This window comes from Centropristis striata, chromosome 4 (genome assembly GCF_030273125.1).
Source record: "Centropristis striata isolate RG_2023a ecotype Rhode Island chromosome 4, C.striata_1.0, whole genome shotgun sequence".
In the NCBI taxonomy this organism is placed as follows: Eukaryota; Metazoa; Chordata; class Actinopteri; order Perciformes; family Serranidae; genus Centropristis; species Centropristis striata.
The window spans coordinates 25,074,932-25,093,599 of NC_081520.1; the positions used below are offsets into that span (position 1 = coordinate 25,074,932).

At 40.3% G+C, this 18,668-nt stretch overlaps 1 protein-coding gene across 4 annotated transcripts in view; it reads right to left on the bottom strand.

Moving 5' to 3' along the window:
- Positions 1 to 18,668, bottom strand: part of gdpd5b (glycerophosphodiester phosphodiesterase domain containing 5b) — a 54,528-nt gene that overhangs the window by 3,043 nt on the left and 32,817 nt on the right. For 2 of the 4 annotated variants that reach the window (XM_059331012.1, XM_059331015.1), the window contains exons 3-15: positions 17,433 to 17,536; positions 14,876 to 14,969; positions 14,618 to 14,677; positions 14,062 to 14,160; positions 11,929 to 12,022; positions 10,157 to 10,302; positions 8,585 to 8,667; positions 5,634 to 5,784; positions 4,251 to 4,472; positions 3,324 to 3,481; positions 3,096 to 3,243; positions 2,031 to 2,113; positions 855 to 869 (exon numbers count right to left, since the gene is read on the bottom strand). In XM_059331012.1, the coding sequence (XP_059186995.1) occupies positions 855 to 869; positions 2,031 to 2,113; positions 3,096 to 3,243; positions 3,324 to 3,481; positions 4,251 to 4,472; positions 5,634 to 5,784; positions 8,585 to 8,667; positions 10,157 to 10,302; positions 11,929 to 12,022; positions 14,062 to 14,160; positions 14,618 to 14,677; positions 14,876 to 14,969; positions 17,433 to 17,536 (1,457 nt within the window). The remainder of the gene's footprint in view (positions 1 to 854; positions 870 to 2,030; positions 2,114 to 3,095; positions 3,244 to 3,323; positions 3,482 to 4,250; positions 4,473 to 5,633; positions 5,785 to 8,584; positions 8,668 to 10,156; positions 10,303 to 11,928; positions 12,023 to 14,061; positions 14,161 to 14,617; positions 14,678 to 14,875; positions 14,970 to 17,432; positions 17,537 to 18,668) is intronic. The other 2 variants (XR_009394149.1, XM_059331013.1) reach the window with 1 other exon arrangement.

The window sequence follows — 18,668 nt, forward strand, 5'->3', positions numbered from 1 at the left end:
TACAATATGTGCTGCAAATAACACATTCTTAAAAATAATTTAAAAAAGCTATTTTTTTTTTCCCTGAAGTCTTTGTAATATCTCCTGAATGAATAATCAGTAAAATATAATTCAATACAGAACATTTTGCTGTTTTGTGTTCATTAAATCAACATTTGCTGTTCCGCAGACGATCACTCTAAACTTAGCTCTGTGTGTCACTGCAGAGGAATTAATTTCCTGTATGTGGAGGCCGCGTCCTCCCTTTAATGAAAACAGCCTTGATTTCAATTAACTTAACACAGAGCATTAGTCACAATGAACTGTGACTAACGCACGGAGGCATTCGGAAACAGAAATGCAGACAAGCAAGCTCTTAGTTAATCAGCGTCAATAAAAGCCAATCCTGAGGCACTTCCCCTGATGAATGCATATCCGTACTTCATTTCAGACATTTAGTCGTTTGGCTAAACAAGATGGATAATAAATGTGAAATCTCATTGGCAACTTAATGCTGTGGATATTTAGTGCTGTGTGGGTGGAAAGCATTCATTTTATTTTGCCCACAGGGATAAAGACGTGAGCTCCTCCCTCTGGAGGAAAGTGGCAGCAGTGCAGTACAACGATTCAGGTGAGATAGAGAGAAGTGAGAGAGAAAATAAAGAAAGAAAGACAGTGGATGTAAGATGAAGAGAAAATTTGGATGGATTTTGAAGTCATAATAAAGAGTGACAAAAAAAGATAGAGAAAGTATGTAAAAATGGATGGAAGGCAAAACAATGCATCAAACAGAAGAAGGATGGATAAAGAGAGTGAAAGACAGAAAGACGGTGAAAGGAAAGAAGACGTTGGGTCAGAAGAGTCGACCCAGTTACCTGATCATGTGATAGCTGAGAGAAGATGCCAGAATGCAGCAGAGGAGGAGGAGAGCATGCACATCAGGCAGAGGAGAGAGGACGAGGAAGAGGCGGAAGGACAAAACAGGACAAAAGAAGGGCGGGAGATAAGAGAGGTCAGTTTAGAAGCCAGCAGAAGCTACTGAAGAGCTCAGCTAAGCAGAGCAAACCTGCACCAGACCTTGAGGAAAAAAAAGAGAAAAGAAAAGAAAAAAACGACCGCTGCCCTCCCTCTCCATCTGAGAGATGACAGGAGGACAGGTCATCTGTCTCTGGAGTCGTCACAGAAACAAACAAAACCACTCTGTCCAACAGAAAGAGGAAATACTGGAAGAGTGTGAAGCTTAGCTGAGAGAAGATATGCTCCGAAAAAATATATCTTCTCCATCACCAGAGAACAGCAAAAATACATCAGAACAGCTTGGAAATCACAAAATACATAAATGGATTTTTGTCCTTCCCTGCCTTTCTGTTGAGGCTCATTATTGGCAAAATAATTTAAAAAGGTGATCAAAACAAAACAAGGGAAAGAATTTCATATGTTGACAACAATATACATCATGATATAGTATGTTTTCTGGTAATTCAATCAATAACTAGTCTATATGAAATTTATTTTGTAAAGCCCTGTGAGAATTCACTACTTGACAATTCAGAGGTTCTTTTTACATACAGTACCAGTCAAAAGTTTGGACACGCCTTTCTCATTTAAATGTTTCTTTATTTTTATTAATTTTTCTACATTGTAGATTAATACTACACATTAAAGTGTCTTCAAAAAATCTAAAATCTAACACATATTCCAGTTTGTTTAACACCTTTTTTTACTACATAATTCCATAATTCCATCTGTGTTCTTTCATAGTTTTGATGTCTTCAGAATTAATCTACAATGTTGAAAATAATAAAAGAAAGAACAAAAGTCCAAACTTTGGACTGGTACTGTACATACATCATTGTTTTCTGAGAAAGAAATGTAGTTTGTGCTTGTTAATATTCATTTAGATTACATCATTTTTGTAACATGACATAAATCTAAATATATACAATATGATTCAAAACCACAACAGGAGAGACACACCAGCAGAACAATAGAGTAACACAAAGTCTTCATATGACTTGCTCACAGTTATATCACCGAGCGGCTGTACTTACTTCTGGAAAATGAATATTCCTATGACTACTGCAAAGGAGATGAGGTCTGCAGACACCCACATCAGGCAGTATTCATCTGGTCTCTGCAAACACACGTACCAGTTAATGCAAGAATCCACCACTGGGCGGCGCTACATGTTAACAATACAATCTGTTATGTGAGCAGCAACATCCAAACTGTCTTGTGCAATACTTCTGTAAATAAACTAACTCCAAAAAAAAACATCCACGAAATAAAGGCATTTAAATTGGCAAATGCAGGAAAAGTGGAGTTATTTAATGAACTTTCTTGTGAAGGTGTATTCAATTGCCAATATTTTTCTGTAACATAAGATGAAAACCTGCATGAAAACGATTATAAATATTCACTTCCATTGGCCTCAACAACATCTATTGACTGACTTCACTTCACTACAGATTCACAGTTGACACAAACAGACAGCACTGCAGATGCTCCGGCAGCTTAAACCCTCCCTGAACCACAGCGGGGGGCCTGGGTCACATCCACATGTTGTCATGCAGAGTCCCCGTATGCTGCTACAGACGGGGAGACCAGGCTGGCACGCTGCACTGGCAGGCAGGTGAAATGATAGCAGCACGGCACAGTGTGGGTGCTATCCATGATGAGAGGTTTGAAGAGACGACGGAGCTAGAAAAGCATGAGTCACGCACTACAGCACTGATGCTCGTGTTTCTACTGCGCTGGGACTTCAGATGAGTATTAAAAGGATAAGAGGGTAGTCCGCTCAGCGCAGGAAATAAACAGACTTGATGTGTTCAGTTGGAAGCTTATTTCCCTGGCTGGTATCACCTGTTAAAAGTCTACAGCATGCAGATAGGTTGTTATCTAATACCATCTACTGATTCAGCATGTAGCCAGTTAATGAAAGCTTTTACACTGGTTATTAAAAAAACCTGTTACCAGGCAGATCTTTTCCAGGTTGGTGTGTAGAGAGAATATAGCTGAACAGAAAGAGAATAAAGAAAGAAAGCCACACAGAGAAACTGAAGAAAGCAAAAAATAAATAAAGACATTTTGCTATACAGTGTATGATGAGTTCTTACCATGAGCCAGATGGGGTAAGGCACCTTTTTGAGAATATGTGAGGCCTCTGAGGAGACAGAAGACACTCCGCTGCACCAGAGCACCGAGTACAACCAGGGCTCGTTGATGGTGTGAAGCGTGAGGTTGATGTTGCTCTCAGAGAAGTTTCTATAACAAATCACACACATTCAGTCACGTCTTTATCCATGTGTGCTAAGCTGATAACAGTATCAGGTGTGTGTCCCTACCTGATTTCCTGTGGGCTGGCCTGGTTGTATCGGAGCAGCAGCCTGCTGATGCCTTGCTGATGGAGACTCTGAGGACCCTGTTTTTCCACTGAGGTCTGGATCAGACCGGGTTCCATCTGTCTCACCTGAGCTCTGTGTTCATCAGGAGTCCACATAACCTACACACAGCACAACACACAGGACTGCAGTAACACTGTGTAACTTGTCAAAATTAATGATGTGACAGGGTCCAAATGCACATATTAGATTGATTCACATTTTAAACAATCACGCTTGCATAAAATATGATCAGAATACAATGCCAGGCAGCATGCTGCGGAGAGGACTAAACATGATCCCAACTGGGAATATCTAAGCACTGAGCTGTATACAGTGCCAAGAAAAAGGAGGTGAATCCCTTTGATTTTCTTGCATTTTTGCATAATTTAATCATAAACTGTGGTAGGATATTTGTCAAAGTCCCAATAATGGACTTGGTACATTTGCCTGTAACATTAACATAAAAACAATGACATGTTTCTGTGTATTTGTTGGATTATTTGCTTGAGCATTTAAGGGTTGAAAAAAGAAATTTGGTTTGAAAAAAGGTTTGGTTTTTAGTTAATTATTAATTATTTTACTGCAGTGACCTATTTCAGGAATGTCTTGATCAGGAACGTCTCTCAGATCATGTCACAGAATCTTAAATTGATTTGAAGCCAGGATTGGCCTTAGCATTACTTTATGTACTTTATGGGGAAATTTGTTCAAGTGACTTTTACAGAACAAAGTAAAACTAACCACAAGCTACACTTTCAACCCATTGATTACTGATAATAGATTTGTTAGAGCTCATTTGTAAAAGGGATTCAAATTATTTAATACATTCAGAAAACAATTATTTCAGTGTTATATGTCTGAATATAATACATTTGTCTATTATTATACCAGGCTCTGAGGAACCCCAGACTGCTGCACTGCCTGTAGTGTATCATTGATCCAGCTGTGGTAGCAGGGGTGCTCTGAAGGAGGTCTCCTCAGCCGGAAAACCACTGTGCTGTTATGAAAAGATGCCAGCTTTAGAAGCTGCTCCAGGCTGCACACACTCTGGTTGGCAATATGATGCTTCTCACGCGGAGACAAGGTCTGCACGGTCCAAAAAGGGTCCTCCTGAAACACAGGGACAGAATGGCATCAGGATGAAGATCACACAGGTGTTAAACACTGGACTTATTGTTTAAAATACAAATATAACATGAAAAAACAAAACACATTTCTGCCATTAGAAATTAAACTATATTTTCAGAAATCTAGTTATTTTGAATGAAAACACCCATTTTATGTAGAGTGCTTGGACAACGTCCGCAGCAAATAAGACAGCGGATTATTTTTTTCCATTTCCTTCACATCCTTCCTCGCTTCACTGCTCCCTTGCTCCTTGTCGCAGCACACAGGATAAGATCAGTCTTCCACTATGTGTTTCACTTCAGTATACTCACCAAAAGACATTTTAGCTTTTATTTTAAATCATACTTTTATTACACAGTAAGGATATGTTTGGGCATATAGAAATCATACTATGACAGTTAATTGTCATAATTACACACATGCTTTTCTTGGCGAGCAATCTCTTGCAACAATGGGCTCATATGCAATGCAGATTCAAACAAATGCTGACGTAGCAGAAGCGTCACAGCAAAGTGTCTTTGCACAGCAGTCTGATCTCATAATATGAGAATCAGAAGAAAATATTTAACAAACACAGTCAGTTTAAACCTACCTTTAGAAACAAAACTACACAGTGAGTGTATACACTTGCAGATTAGAAGAAACACTTTGCTTTTGCAGTGTTTCAGTGAGTAGACCGATCTAGAGAGTATACACCTGACCGGAGGGTACTGAAGAAGAATTAAAGTGGAACACTGCACTACGTCGCTGCATCTTGTCCTAAATTTATACCGTGAAGATAAACAATCTGCAGGTAATGGCTAAACAAGAACACAACAATAGAGTAGGTCATTTCTCCATTTGTTGTAATATCATATGCAGGAAAGAATAATTGGGTACTAGAACAGTGTGCTTTCATCCTGTTTGGCCCAATTCTACTTCAAGCTTTTAAAACAAACTATTATTTTGAAGCACTCGTTGACCCTGCTCCCCTCTGGATACAGTAGAGCGTCAGTATTAAGCATTAGTGGATCTCAGTATTTGGATGAAAGCAGAGGAACAGAGTTCTCACGACTCAATGGGCTGATGACCTTTATCACACATCACTGCACCACTTCACGCTGTCAAAGAGCTGAAACGGCTTCATCTGCAACCGAGAAGTACCTTTAGGAACCACTGTCCTGCATTGAGCTGCTGCAGGTCTGTCCAGTTGAAGGATGAGGCGTCTTCCATTTGCCTGTCAGGGAAAACTCTCCCCACGTCTGTGGTCCTCCGCAGGGTGCGGTCACGCATCAGGAAAGGCACTCCGTCCACACTAATGGTCAGTGTCAGACGGGGGAGCAGAGTTACAAGATGCAAATCAGGTAGTCTATACAATTGTGTTCAGTCAGCAGCAAGAGAAATTATTTTTTAACCTGTTTATATATTGTACCATTAATAACACACATGATGTCAATTTAAGGGATCATTTTGCAAGTCAAGTAAGTCACGGTACATCTCGTCACGCAAAATATACGTCACCAAGTTATCTAGCAAGGTAACCTAGCTAAGTTCAACGCACAAATGAAACATTATCTTACCTAATGTTCTGGTCTTTTTATCAGCCGGGAAACTAAAGGAAAACTAAAGCAAGACTTTTGCCAGATGTGGGTGTCAAGTCGTAGGCGTGTCGTTTTTCTAATTATTTTCACAGTCACAGTTTTTCAACAAATTGTGACTTCATGACTTTCAAAATTATCTTTAAATTTACAAACATACAGATGCATCTCAACAAATTAGAACAGTAGTTCAGTCAAATAGCCCCAAACAAGTATTGGGTGCATATAGATGGACATACTTTTCAGAGGACAACATTTCCATAATAAACATACTTTTTAAAATTGGTCTTTTGTAATATTACATTTTTTTAAATGTCTTCATTAAATGTAAGCCATAATTATAATTGGAAGACCTTAAATAAATTAAGAAATGAAATGTTTCATTCTGTGTGTAATGGATCTACGTATATAATGTGTTATTTCCACTTTTTTAATTGGATTACTGACATAAATAAACTTTTCTATGATATTCTAATTTATTGAGATGCACCTGTATGTGTAACTCATGAGGAATAAAAAACAAAACAATGTATTTGTAAGGGACTTTTCCTGGATGGTGGAGCAGAGTAAAAGATGTTCAAGGTTGGACATCAAATACATCTGATCACCCAGCTTCTATACCTCCCATTTTTACTCAAAGGTGAGAACCCTTCATCCCAATGACTTCACACTTGACACTGTGCTTCCCATGGGACCTGAGTAATACACCTGACTTCATATAGTTGTGCTAGAGTATATGCATCATTTGCTTCAGCTAACTATTTCGGACCATGTTATTTCTGGCAATAAACTGTTGACATCTCCACTCTCTCCTGTCTCTTTCTTTATCTGGTCTTGAATGTACTGCAGCAGGCGACAGTCAGTGAGCTGTACCTAGCCAGTTAATAGGGCTCCCCTCTCAATACACTGCACAGTGTGTACTCAATGCTCTACTAATAAGTATTTGCTGTAGATCTCAATAGCCTGCACTAGACATTACACTTCCTTGGGTCCTCAGCAATACACCCCTCTAGTGGAAATTTGATACAGACATACAGACAGAGAGTCCTTCCATTTTAGTTAGATAAGATGTGAGCAGAGGAGACAGGAGTTGGTTCGAGGGTGAAATCATGTCAAACAAAACCAAAAGAAGGAGACAAGACAAGAGTTTGTGAGGTTTTTCTTCTTTGTTGTTAAAGCTGCTGCTCAATATTTGAATACCACATGACTTGTCTTGTTTGTCTGTTTTCAGTAAAAACAAGACAACAAAACAAACAGTAAAAGCCCTTCCATTTCTCAATATTTGCTATTCAAATTCTTGACAGAAAAATAATGCCGTTTCCCAGCAAGGACATGAGTGTGTGCTTGATAGTGTGTGAACTGTTCACTCCACAAATACATTTAGCTGGAGAAAAAAAGACAAAACTTTCTTCAAAGAATAAAAAAAAAAAAAAATGAAATCATGATTAAAAAACTAAAATAAGTAGTGCATAAACACTATGTTGTAATTTTGGTGTGTGTGTGTATCTGCAGCAGTAGCGGAGTCTCAGTGTCGCTCTGGTTGTCATCAAGTCTAATTACTCAGCACAGTCAAGAGCTCACCTGTCAGCGGCCAGCACCAATCACACACTGTTTCACCTCTCATAGGACCACACACACACACACACACACACACACACACACACACACACACACACACACACACACACACACACACACACACACACACACACACACACACACACACACACACACACACACACACACACACACACACACACACACACACACACACACACACACACACACACACACACACACACACACACACACACACACACACACACACACACACACACACACACACACACACACACACACACACACACACACACACACACACACACACACACACACACACACACACACACACACACACACACACAGGAAAAGAGTCTTCAGCTAATTGGGATGCAAGGGTAATAGACAATAACCATAAAGACACTACACGACAAAATAAAGGCCCAACCCATAAACACACAGCCTGCAGCCAACCAACACTTCCCCACATCTGCACTAATCACGCAGCCTCCATCACTGCACATGCATGAACGGACATGTTCACCCATTATCCATCATATACCATGGCCATACAGTTCCCAGCCCCCACTTCTTCATTTCTCTCCTCCTTCTAAGTGTGTCTCTACACGCAGCCCATCACCTTCCATTATGTTTGATGATGTCAAGCCTGCTGATAGACTGATCTGCTGTAGATCTCTGTAGCCTGCTCAATGCTACAGTCCTGTGACTGCTGTAGATCATATCCCAAATATATGTTGATATTGTTGTGCTTTTTGTTGTGTTGAAAGAATTTTATTGCTTTGCCTATTCCTCTGTGACAACAACAATTTGATTAGAGAGTGAACAAAAGCGACACATTACGGGGAAGGAAACCAAAAAGAGAGTGAGCATCTGAATAACCCTTCATTTGTTTGGCTTTGTCATTCTGCTGTATTGATCTTGTGTGTGTGTGTGTACCTGATAGTCACGTCAGCCTCCAACCCAGTGACGTTCATCTGCAGAGCTCGCTGAAAGGACCACAGTGTGTTCTCTGGAGCAAGCTGGAACACGGACACGGACACACACACACACACACACACACACAGAGTAGAGACAAACACAATCATTACATGTAGTCCTGATATAATGACCCAATAGGTGAGTTTACTGGAAGCCATACCACTCATGAGGATAATAAAAATGACAGGCAAAATGTTAATTAAAAATAATTTTACTTTTCTCTAAAAAAAAAAAAAAAACGTCAATGTGATTAATTGCATGATTGTTCACAGTTAATTGCAAATTAATAACATATTTTTTATCTGTTCAACTGTGCCTTTAAGGGTTCTCCTAACACAACCTGCATTAATGTGTGTAATTAATGTCGTTAAAACAAACATGTTATTGTGTTAACTTTGACAGCCCAAAATAATTCATGTTTATCTATCAGGAAGGTTATGCTACAGAGGAAAAAAAGTAAACATGAATGTGAGAATACACTCCTTCCCCTGAACACAAATCAATGTTATGAAATGAAATAAAGCAACGTATTGGACTGCTCTTCCAGTCAAGGTTATGACCAATACAACATCAATAGGTTAATCATCGCTTACTAGAAAAGCATCTTCCTAGAAGACCCTGTGAGTAAAGCTAATGACTTGGGAACTCAGCATGGGAATAATGCTGTAATCGATACATAGACCTTCTGGGAACCAGAGTGCAGTCATGTGACTGAATTTCTCACAGCCTTGCAGAGCCACACCTAAATTTAGATTCCACTGAGAGGATCGATCGCTTTACAAAAATACCACATAATGCAGGGTGTGTTTTTGAACGTGTGAGTAACTGTTATGAATAAGCAGCAATCCACCTTCATTTTCCTTTCAGGTTGCATAATACTGAGCCAGACATTGTGCCAGGAGCATAAATCAATCTTCAGGTATCATTTAGAAGTGATAACATTAATCTAAACACATAAATTAAATATAAAAAGCAAAAATGTGCTTTGGTGTGCATAAATGCTTCTGATGCATAGCTAACTAACAGGATCTAACAGGCTTTTTAACAATGTAGTGGAGTCCAAAACCAGCAGCCAATCTGATCATAAGCAATTTCTCATTGATTTTCTTTCACAACAAGCTGCCAAGTGTTTGTCTCTGCCAGGCAGAAATACACCAAATCCAGCAGAAAATATATCCCTGCCATACATCAGGCAGTGAAAGCTCCAGGCTCCCACTGGGTTATGTTTGTGAACTATTTTCAGTTGCACGACCACAAGGTCATTATTAGAGTGGAACAGCCCTGGGAAATGCAGGAGAAGAAAAATGAATGAAAAACAATTTCTCCAAATCAGAATCAAGCAGTCGTTGACACTCGGGATTATAGGCTTCATATCCCGAGTGGCTCAGTTACATCAGCATCATGTTAAGGGGTTTGGGCCTCTGTTGTAGCTAAAAGCAGAGGCAGTGTGAAAGCACATATAGTGCATTTTTTTGTGGCCTGTTTCATATAATCACATTCTGATTGGATGATAGAGATCAGCTCACTCACCATGGGGGCTCCCTGGTGGCCAATGACATCAGGGCGTTGTTTGAGTGAAGTGGGGTCCATGATGCAGGGGGAGGTGATGTACAGCGGCACCACGTAGAGTCCCAGTAACACACTGAGATACAGCAGCATGACCACCACCTGGAACCCTGGGAGAGACACACGACGGTACAGCAGTAGAGGTTAAAGGAATAGTTTGACAGTTTGACAAATATGCTTATTTGCTTTCTTGACAAGATTTGGATCTTTGAATGTAACTACAGTCAGCAACCAGTTAGCTTAGCTTAGCATAACAATTGGAAGTGGAGGAAACAGTTACCCTAGCTTTGTTGAAAGACGAGGGCTACAATTTATGTATTCGATTCAAGTTTTCAATAGCCAAGTTTCCATCAAAGTGGAAGCAGATTTTGAAGTGAAATTTTGAAATGTTGTGTTAATAAAAATGCAAAAATACCCTTAAAAAAAAAAAATGGACAAATCATGTTATCTAAAAGAAACAAAACAAATCATGTTATCTAAACCAGCCACTAGCTAAACCAGCCAACTTATCTAAAGTTGAAGCTAACTTTGAAGTACAGTTCTGATGTTGCAATAAAGAAAATGCATGTTAGGATGGTCTCCATCCACCAGAGCGAATAAACAAAGCTGCATGAATTTACTTTTGTCAAAAGATGGCAGCGTAATCTGTTGCTGTAGGCTAATCTGTCAGTAAACAGGGGAAGAAGAAGATTTTGCGCGCAGAGAGAGAGATGTCTTCAGGAATAGGATTCAATAAATACATAAAACCTTTTATGCACATTTTCGAAAGTCTTGAAACTGCAAATCTTCAAAATGTGCATAGAAATTCCTTGACGGAAACACGGCTAATATGTGACTAATAATGTGAATAATATTTAGTATCGTTTATAGCCACACATCGTGGCATTTTCCCCTGCATGTAAGTGAGCGATGAAGGCTGATGAAGACACACAAACGCGCACACATACACACAAACAGGGGAATGTATTTGTTTCAAGGTCAGCTCTGGGGTGGGGTTGAGTAGACAACTCTTGTTACACACAGGCAGCCTTCGCAGCCTTCGTCCACACACACACACACCCTCACATCCTCTTTGGTATTCAGACTCTGCCTGACAGTAGAGATGCTTAAGAGGGAGAAATATGGCCTAAACCTTTCCACCTCATCAAGTCTCTGCAAAAGCAGAACCTACAATGTAGCTAGGGGCTTTTATTAGTTTTCCCACAGTACTAAGTAGAAACTACCTTGTCCAATTTGAGGAGAGTCATAAAAAGAAAGAGTTATGCACCTCACTGGAAGTAAAATCCTCTTAGCTAAATGCATCTTCAGATCAATCACTTCTGGAGAAATGTCATGATGTACATGACTAAATGCATTTATATAATCAATATTGCTATCTGACTGTTTCTTCAGAAGTACAGGTACATAAATAACATTAACTGTAAATTCTGCTGTAGAGACACCAATGGCAGCAAGTTAAATGCATGCTAAGAGCTTCTAATCCTCAAAGAGCCTCCTGTACTCTAAAACAATCCAAGGTGTCCCTGCTGGAAAACATCACATGAGCCCGTAGGAATGTCCGTTATCTCCGACACCCTGGGTGGAGGTCCTGGCCTCTGTCTACACAGTGTTAATCATTCACCACTCTTCCTGTGCATGTATGTGTGTGTTTGTGTGTGTGTGTGTGTGTGTGTGTGTGGCAGATGCGTACGGCAGGTAACAGTAACTTGTATTCTGTGTTGCTAAAGTAAACCTACTTGTTTTTTCTGCACGGGCGACCTGCCCGGCCACAATCCAAGAGAGCGCTGTGACCGCAGCAAGAGCCCCTATGTGAAGGAACGGACCTGTAGCCTGGACAGAGAGACGGTAGGACATGAAGGAAGGAAGGAAGAAAGAGGATACAGAGAAAAGGTTAAGGGAAAGAGAATCAGGAAGAAACAAAGATATAGACAGAGAGGCATGGAATTACAGACATTATGTGGGGTTAAGACAGTGGTAATACTATTCAGAGATAATAGCTATAATTTGTAGAGGCACTCAATTTCAATGGCATCAGTTTCAGTAGAACTGCGCATCCACTTCAATCACACATTCATCGTGGTGCAATAATCTCACCGGGACACACTAATTATAAGCTTCTCGAGACTCCTTGGATGCCGTTTAGCTGCTAATTGTTGGTGGGATAAATGCAGATCAAGTGTCTTCTCACCACAGTAAATGCAGTTTGAATTATTACACTTTTTTCTCTATACATGGCAATGTTAAATATGGAAATATAATTATAAGCGTAACTCGAGGCGTGATTATCAATTATCAACAAAGTATGCATAGAAGGATTTTATTTTTGCAAGAGAAGAAAATAATAGATATGTGTGTCAAAATAAACATGATATAGCTGTTGCAGATGGGACTGGTGCATATAGAGCAATAAAGATACTACTCTATGAATATAATTTCAGAATGAAAGGCACAAACAAGTATGAAGAGATAGATAGAAATAGATATTGCAAGTTTCCAAACAGCTGATCCTGGACATGCTCAGGTAACAGCAGTTACGGATAAACAATAGACTGTGTGTAAAGATGGGTGACATGACAGATCCCCAAAAATGAATCAAACGCCTCCTGATGCCTGGCTGCAGTAACGATCGTAAACCTTGCAAGGGACCAAACTAAAAAATAACTAAATTACATGTCAGATAAATTTTGATTTATTCCCAAAGAAAGATGTTCTTTTTGTTGTTGTTTTAGGTAGTTCTTATCACACTGGTGTATGTAAACATTTTTTTTTGTTTTTAAATTAGCTATTTGATGTTATAAATCAGGTGTTATGTCGTGATCGACTCACGATTGGTCAGGTGGATGTATGGGGCAGGACCTCTATTCTGCTGCTCAACCGCCTCATTACTTAAGCTGGGGACACACTACATAACTCTTTACAGATTTTGAAAACATTTGGAGTACACACTACATGACTGGTTTCAGCAGATTTTTGTATGACGACTGAAAGACCACACACTTAACAACTGCGCCTGATGAGGGATCACTGACTACATGATTTGTCATTTTTCTGCACTATCGCGCAAACTCTCGCGAGGGCGGCGATTTAAAGGGTAAACAAACATACCAGTTGGTGGAGGTAATGCACCAATTTGTTGTTTGCCATCCACCAACAAAACTTTAAGATGAAGAAGTAAAGAAACAAGGACGACAAACAGCTCGCTGCTGCTGTTGCCTGCGCAGCTATCTGCTCTGAAAAAATGATCAAAAAGAAAAAACATGTTTGGGTGAAGTCGTGTAGGAGTTGATGTTTGCAGTGTGGCCCCTACAGACTTCAGACTGATGTTCAAACATCAGTGTTTTGATATTCCCGCTACTTCCAGATGCCTGATGCCATTTCCTGCATCCCACCCTCTCTTTTTCATTGGCTGTTGGCAACACGTGTTTGTAGTTGGGTCTGTAATCAGTTCACACTGCATCCAGATTCAACTCAAAAAATTCAAGCATGTTTAATTGCCTGCGACTTAGGACAAGTCAAGTCTGTTCCTCTCACACACTAATAGATTTTTGTGCCAACTAGCCATGCCGACTGTCCCCAACTAGTGTGACTGGGAATTGTGGGGAAAATCTGGCAAAAAATCTTGTAGTGTGTCCTCAGCTTAACACATAAACTCTGGTTCCAAAAGACGTCACCAGCACAAGACAGAAACGTCCGTCTGCAAGACATTATGGCTTCTTTTCATACAGCGGTAGGACGTGAAGGCTGAACTACTTTATCTCCTGTCTTTACCCTGTGTATCACAACACTCAATTTAGTACTCAAACTTAGAATTAGAAGTGGTGTCAAGCCTTCAAAGTTGGCTTCGAGGTTTTACTGCATCTTAGTCTGACCTGCAGCGAGATGGGGATGACGTCCCACTCTTGTCCCCATGTTTGATTGACAGATATCACCCCGACAACGGTGGTGAGCAGAGCAGCAGTCACTCCTATCTGTGTAGATGGAGAGGGAGAGATGGAGAAAATCAGAGAGAGTGTCACTTTGAATACATGTATGTACACACACACACACACACACACACACACACACACACACACGCACACACACACGCACACACACAGACACACACACAGACACACACACAGACACACACACACACACACAATAACCCAAAATAGCTCCCAGGCCTTTCACACAACAAACAGTGTTTGGTCCATGTATTTGGTTTGCTGATAGCATTTTAGTGCAGGTCTTTGACAACATTCTTGGTACAACATGATCGAAACAGTAAGTTCAGGACAAGTTCAGTTGACCAGCAATGAATGAGCACACACGTAGGTGGCAGGCCAACAGATAAGTACACACACAAGACTCCCTCACCCCCTTCCACCTCCCAATTGTCACCACCCACACTTACACAATTGCTTAGTCCCATATTTGGTACATTACCTTATGGAGCCAGTGCAAATTCAACTGTTGCCCAAGTGCTATGTGACAAAGTGCTAAAACCTGAAAAGAGAAACACACACACATTAGAGAACAACTTTCAAAAACAAGTCTGCTGCTTCACAGATCTCAACTTGCTCAACATCCCCATGCGACCGGTTGCTATGTCTCACAACACATGCAAAACAATTCAAAAGCTGCTAAAATCACCACAACAACATGTTTAACACCTTCACTGTGCATACTTGATGCAGGACTGACCATTAAAAATGCAATGTAGGTGAAGCCAGCAGCGGTGGTGGCCAGGATGGGAACAGTGCCATCACTCCACTGCCCAGACCGGTTGTAGAGGAACCTGCCATAACAAGACAGTGAATAACACTCCTCATACTGAGATCTCAGCTGCATTTTTATCATTACTAACATGTGCGCAGGCTTGAGAGTAATGGGTCCAACTGTGCCTTTGTGTATTCCTTTTTAAAATCGTCATTTTTACAAAAACAAAACCATGTCTTATAAGTTGTCTTATAGTAACAACCTAAAAGGTTATTTGCAGGATTTATTTTATAAATAGAAAGCAGGTGAGTTCATGTGTAATAGCATTATCAGTTCACAACAGATCTGCAAGACAGGTAAAAAAGAGGAGTTAAAGAACAATGACAGAGACAAAACACGAGGCTTGTGAGTGACACAGAAACTAGACCTGTGGTGTTTAAAGAGACCTTTGGCTTTCACACAGACAGCAATCAAGAGCCCTGAAGCTTAATGCTTTATTGTTGCAATAAAGCAAACACACAGATATGACAAAGACAGCAGCCTCAGTGACCACAGACACTATTGTTAGGCTACAGGGAGAATCCGGACCAAAGGGATTATGTGATTGTTTTATTAATGGATGGTTTGCAAATGATTGACTGCTGCTTTCTGTCTTCTAGGGAACTTCAGTATGGGAAACAAGGGCAGGCTTATCTTCCATTTACTGCCGGTCATATTTTCTTATTCTCACACAAAACATAAAGACATCCATGTTGCTCTGAGCTGTGACACTGGGTGTATCACTAGGTTCACATCTGCAGACCAAAGTGTGTGAGTGCACATGTGTGTTTTGACGTGACAGCGAGAGCCTACAGCACTAATTACTTTCAAAGCCTTATCAGTGATTCTGGTGGCACAGAGCCACAGCAGGGTCACTTAGCAATGATGCTCTCAGCCCTTTGTGAATAAATTTATACTGCAGATGGACCGGGACACTCCCTGCTGCTAAATCACTAGAACACATAAGGGCAGGGAGGTTGTCACCTCGGAGATTTTCTGTGGAAACCCCACATAAAGCAAGACATTTGTACACTTCCTATTAAAAGGGAATGGCAAGGGTTTAAGAGCCGTAACTGTCATCAAGAGATTGATGATAAAAGTGGAGTGGGCTGAGGAATATACACAGAGCAAAAGATGTTGAGAAAAGGGACAAATGAAAGGAAAAGGTGACCGAGACATCACCAACTACATTGGGAGAGGAATGTGGAAGGAAGCAGGCTACAGACGGTAATGAAAGGGAAAGGTGACATTGTGGAGGTTACTGAGAGCAGGAGGAGAGGGGGATGGGAAAGGTATTCGGAGAGAAGGACCAGGGGACTAGGTGACAGTATGGCACATTTTAACCATTTTGTGCTGCAGCACAAACAAGAACATGCTGAACAAAAACCATGTCTGACTTAAACAACACACGTCAAATTTTACCATGAATGTGAATTTACTTGAGAGCTGTTTGATCCACATCTTGAAGGATCCTGAAACTTTGTCCATCAATATATAATCCTCATCTAATTTTAATTTAATCCTAATAATATGTGTTTGATTAATTATATATGTTAGGGCTTTCCCCTTGAGGACTGGAAGTCAAATATCTATGCTGCATTTAAGCAGCACTTTTTGTATGAAGAGGGGCCGATCTATTCACTTAAATTCTATAATAAAAATACTATACACATTATATACTGGAATTTAAGTCCTGTTTTAACAAATTTGCTGCATTTGAATGTTTAACTGTAAACAAGCAACGTTAAAGTCATGCCTGATGTCGCCTTACACATAAAAGAACGATCCCAGTCCCTACCACACAGTGTGCTATACAGCTTATTAATCAACACTGTTTATTCAAACAGTACTCCGTATCGGCTGAAAGAAAAAGCTGGATCCGTGTTTCCCTAATGAAATCAAGTCAATTACTTTATATAGCTTAATATAACAAACTTCTCTCAGGAGACCTCACAATCTGTACAGCATACGACATCCTCTGTCCTTTTTCGACCTTGGCTTTGGATAACACCCCCCCTTAAACCCTTTAAGTGGGAGAAAAATGGGGAAAAACCTCAGGAAGAGCAATTGATGAGGGATGCCTCTCCCAGGAGGTATAGACATGCAATAGATGTAACTTTAATTTGTGTTTGAAGGAAAATTGCATGTGAGGTTTTGCATAAAAACATGCAATTGAAAACAGATGATTCTGCTTGCATGCAGGTTTGGAATAAGTCTGACTTTTGGTTGCTTATAATGTTTTCAGTCATATAAACTGGTGGCCACATAAAAAACGAAACAGGGTTGAGCCATTTACTGTATAGGAAATGTTGGGTGAGCCATCCCGGTTATGTAATGGTGTAATCTGTGGAGGGCTGGGTGGTCTCTGCTCTGATTAAGGCAGAGGACGGATTAAGCTGACGATTTAGGAAATCGACAAGCCGACAAGCGTGCGCAGATTATGTTTACAGCCCAAACAATACGGTGACAGGCATCTGGCTCCAGTTTGACCCGGTGTACTCACCAGTTGAACTCATTGTAGTCGTTATGTGCCTCCCACCAGAAGTAGAACCAGACCAGCAGCAGACAGAAGGTAAATAGGAGGATGAGGGACCACAGCAGCTCCCACTGCACACACAAACACATAAACACTGTTAATTATTTCTCTGGATCCATTATGTTCAATTAAAATTGACAAAAGAAGCATGACTAAATGCAGAACCGCTCTGAATGCTCCCCAAACAAAGGAGAAAAATATGATTATTTAATTCTGCTGTCATGGACACAAAGCTGTTATGCTGTATTTCTGTGGGATGAGTTTGTACAACTTTAGCTCGACAAGCACAACTTTAACTTTTCCAGGAGATTCTCAGAGAGCGACAGAGCTCATTAGAAGTAAACTTTCTACAGGCTTACCTACATGGAGCACATTGAGTCAACCTGGCTGCTGACCTTTGGAGAGAGAATTCCCTTATACACTTTGCTCATCATCAAGAAATAACTTTTAATAGCTTCACACGCAAGCCGACTAATCATCGTCCTCACCTGCCATGCACTTTTGTACTACGGCAATATTTAATTGGCTACATCTTCAGTTACAGACAGACAGAAACACACCCCTAGGCCAGACTCTGGAGGATACCGGCACGCAGGCATGCTAATCTCCATCTTTGTCAGCGTACTTTAAACACAGCTACATTTTTACTCTGACTCAGACAAAAACCTTATGACCTCTTTAGGAAACACAAAAAAATTGCTAATCATTTGAAGAACAATCATTTCTGCCAAAGGGACTGAGCAGCAGCAGTGTAGGCCAACTTAAAATGTGCCGATAACCCTTACGCACACATGCAGTGTTGAAAGAATAAAGTCTCTAGGTTAAAGAGTAATAGGACTTTAAATCATCTGACGCTGGTGAACACATTAAGTGACAGGGTGTGTGGAAAAAAACACACATTTTAATCACATTGTTCAACAGCAGTTAGGCTTTTATCAGTGACTTGAATTCTATCTAATCTGGACTAACAGAACCTTTTCTCAGAAAATCTTTTCTCCTTTTGGGAAAAAAAGGTCACATCACATCAACTGTAGTTATAGTCATAATAGATGTCTAGCATGGCCTTAGGAAGGCTACAGGTGTGTTCAGACTAAATCTAAAGCTAATTATTTGTACAGTGCAAGACATACAAAGCCAACGCAAAGATGCAAACATTTTTTTACCAGGCAGCACTAATAGACGCAAACATCAGTCAGTGTGAGT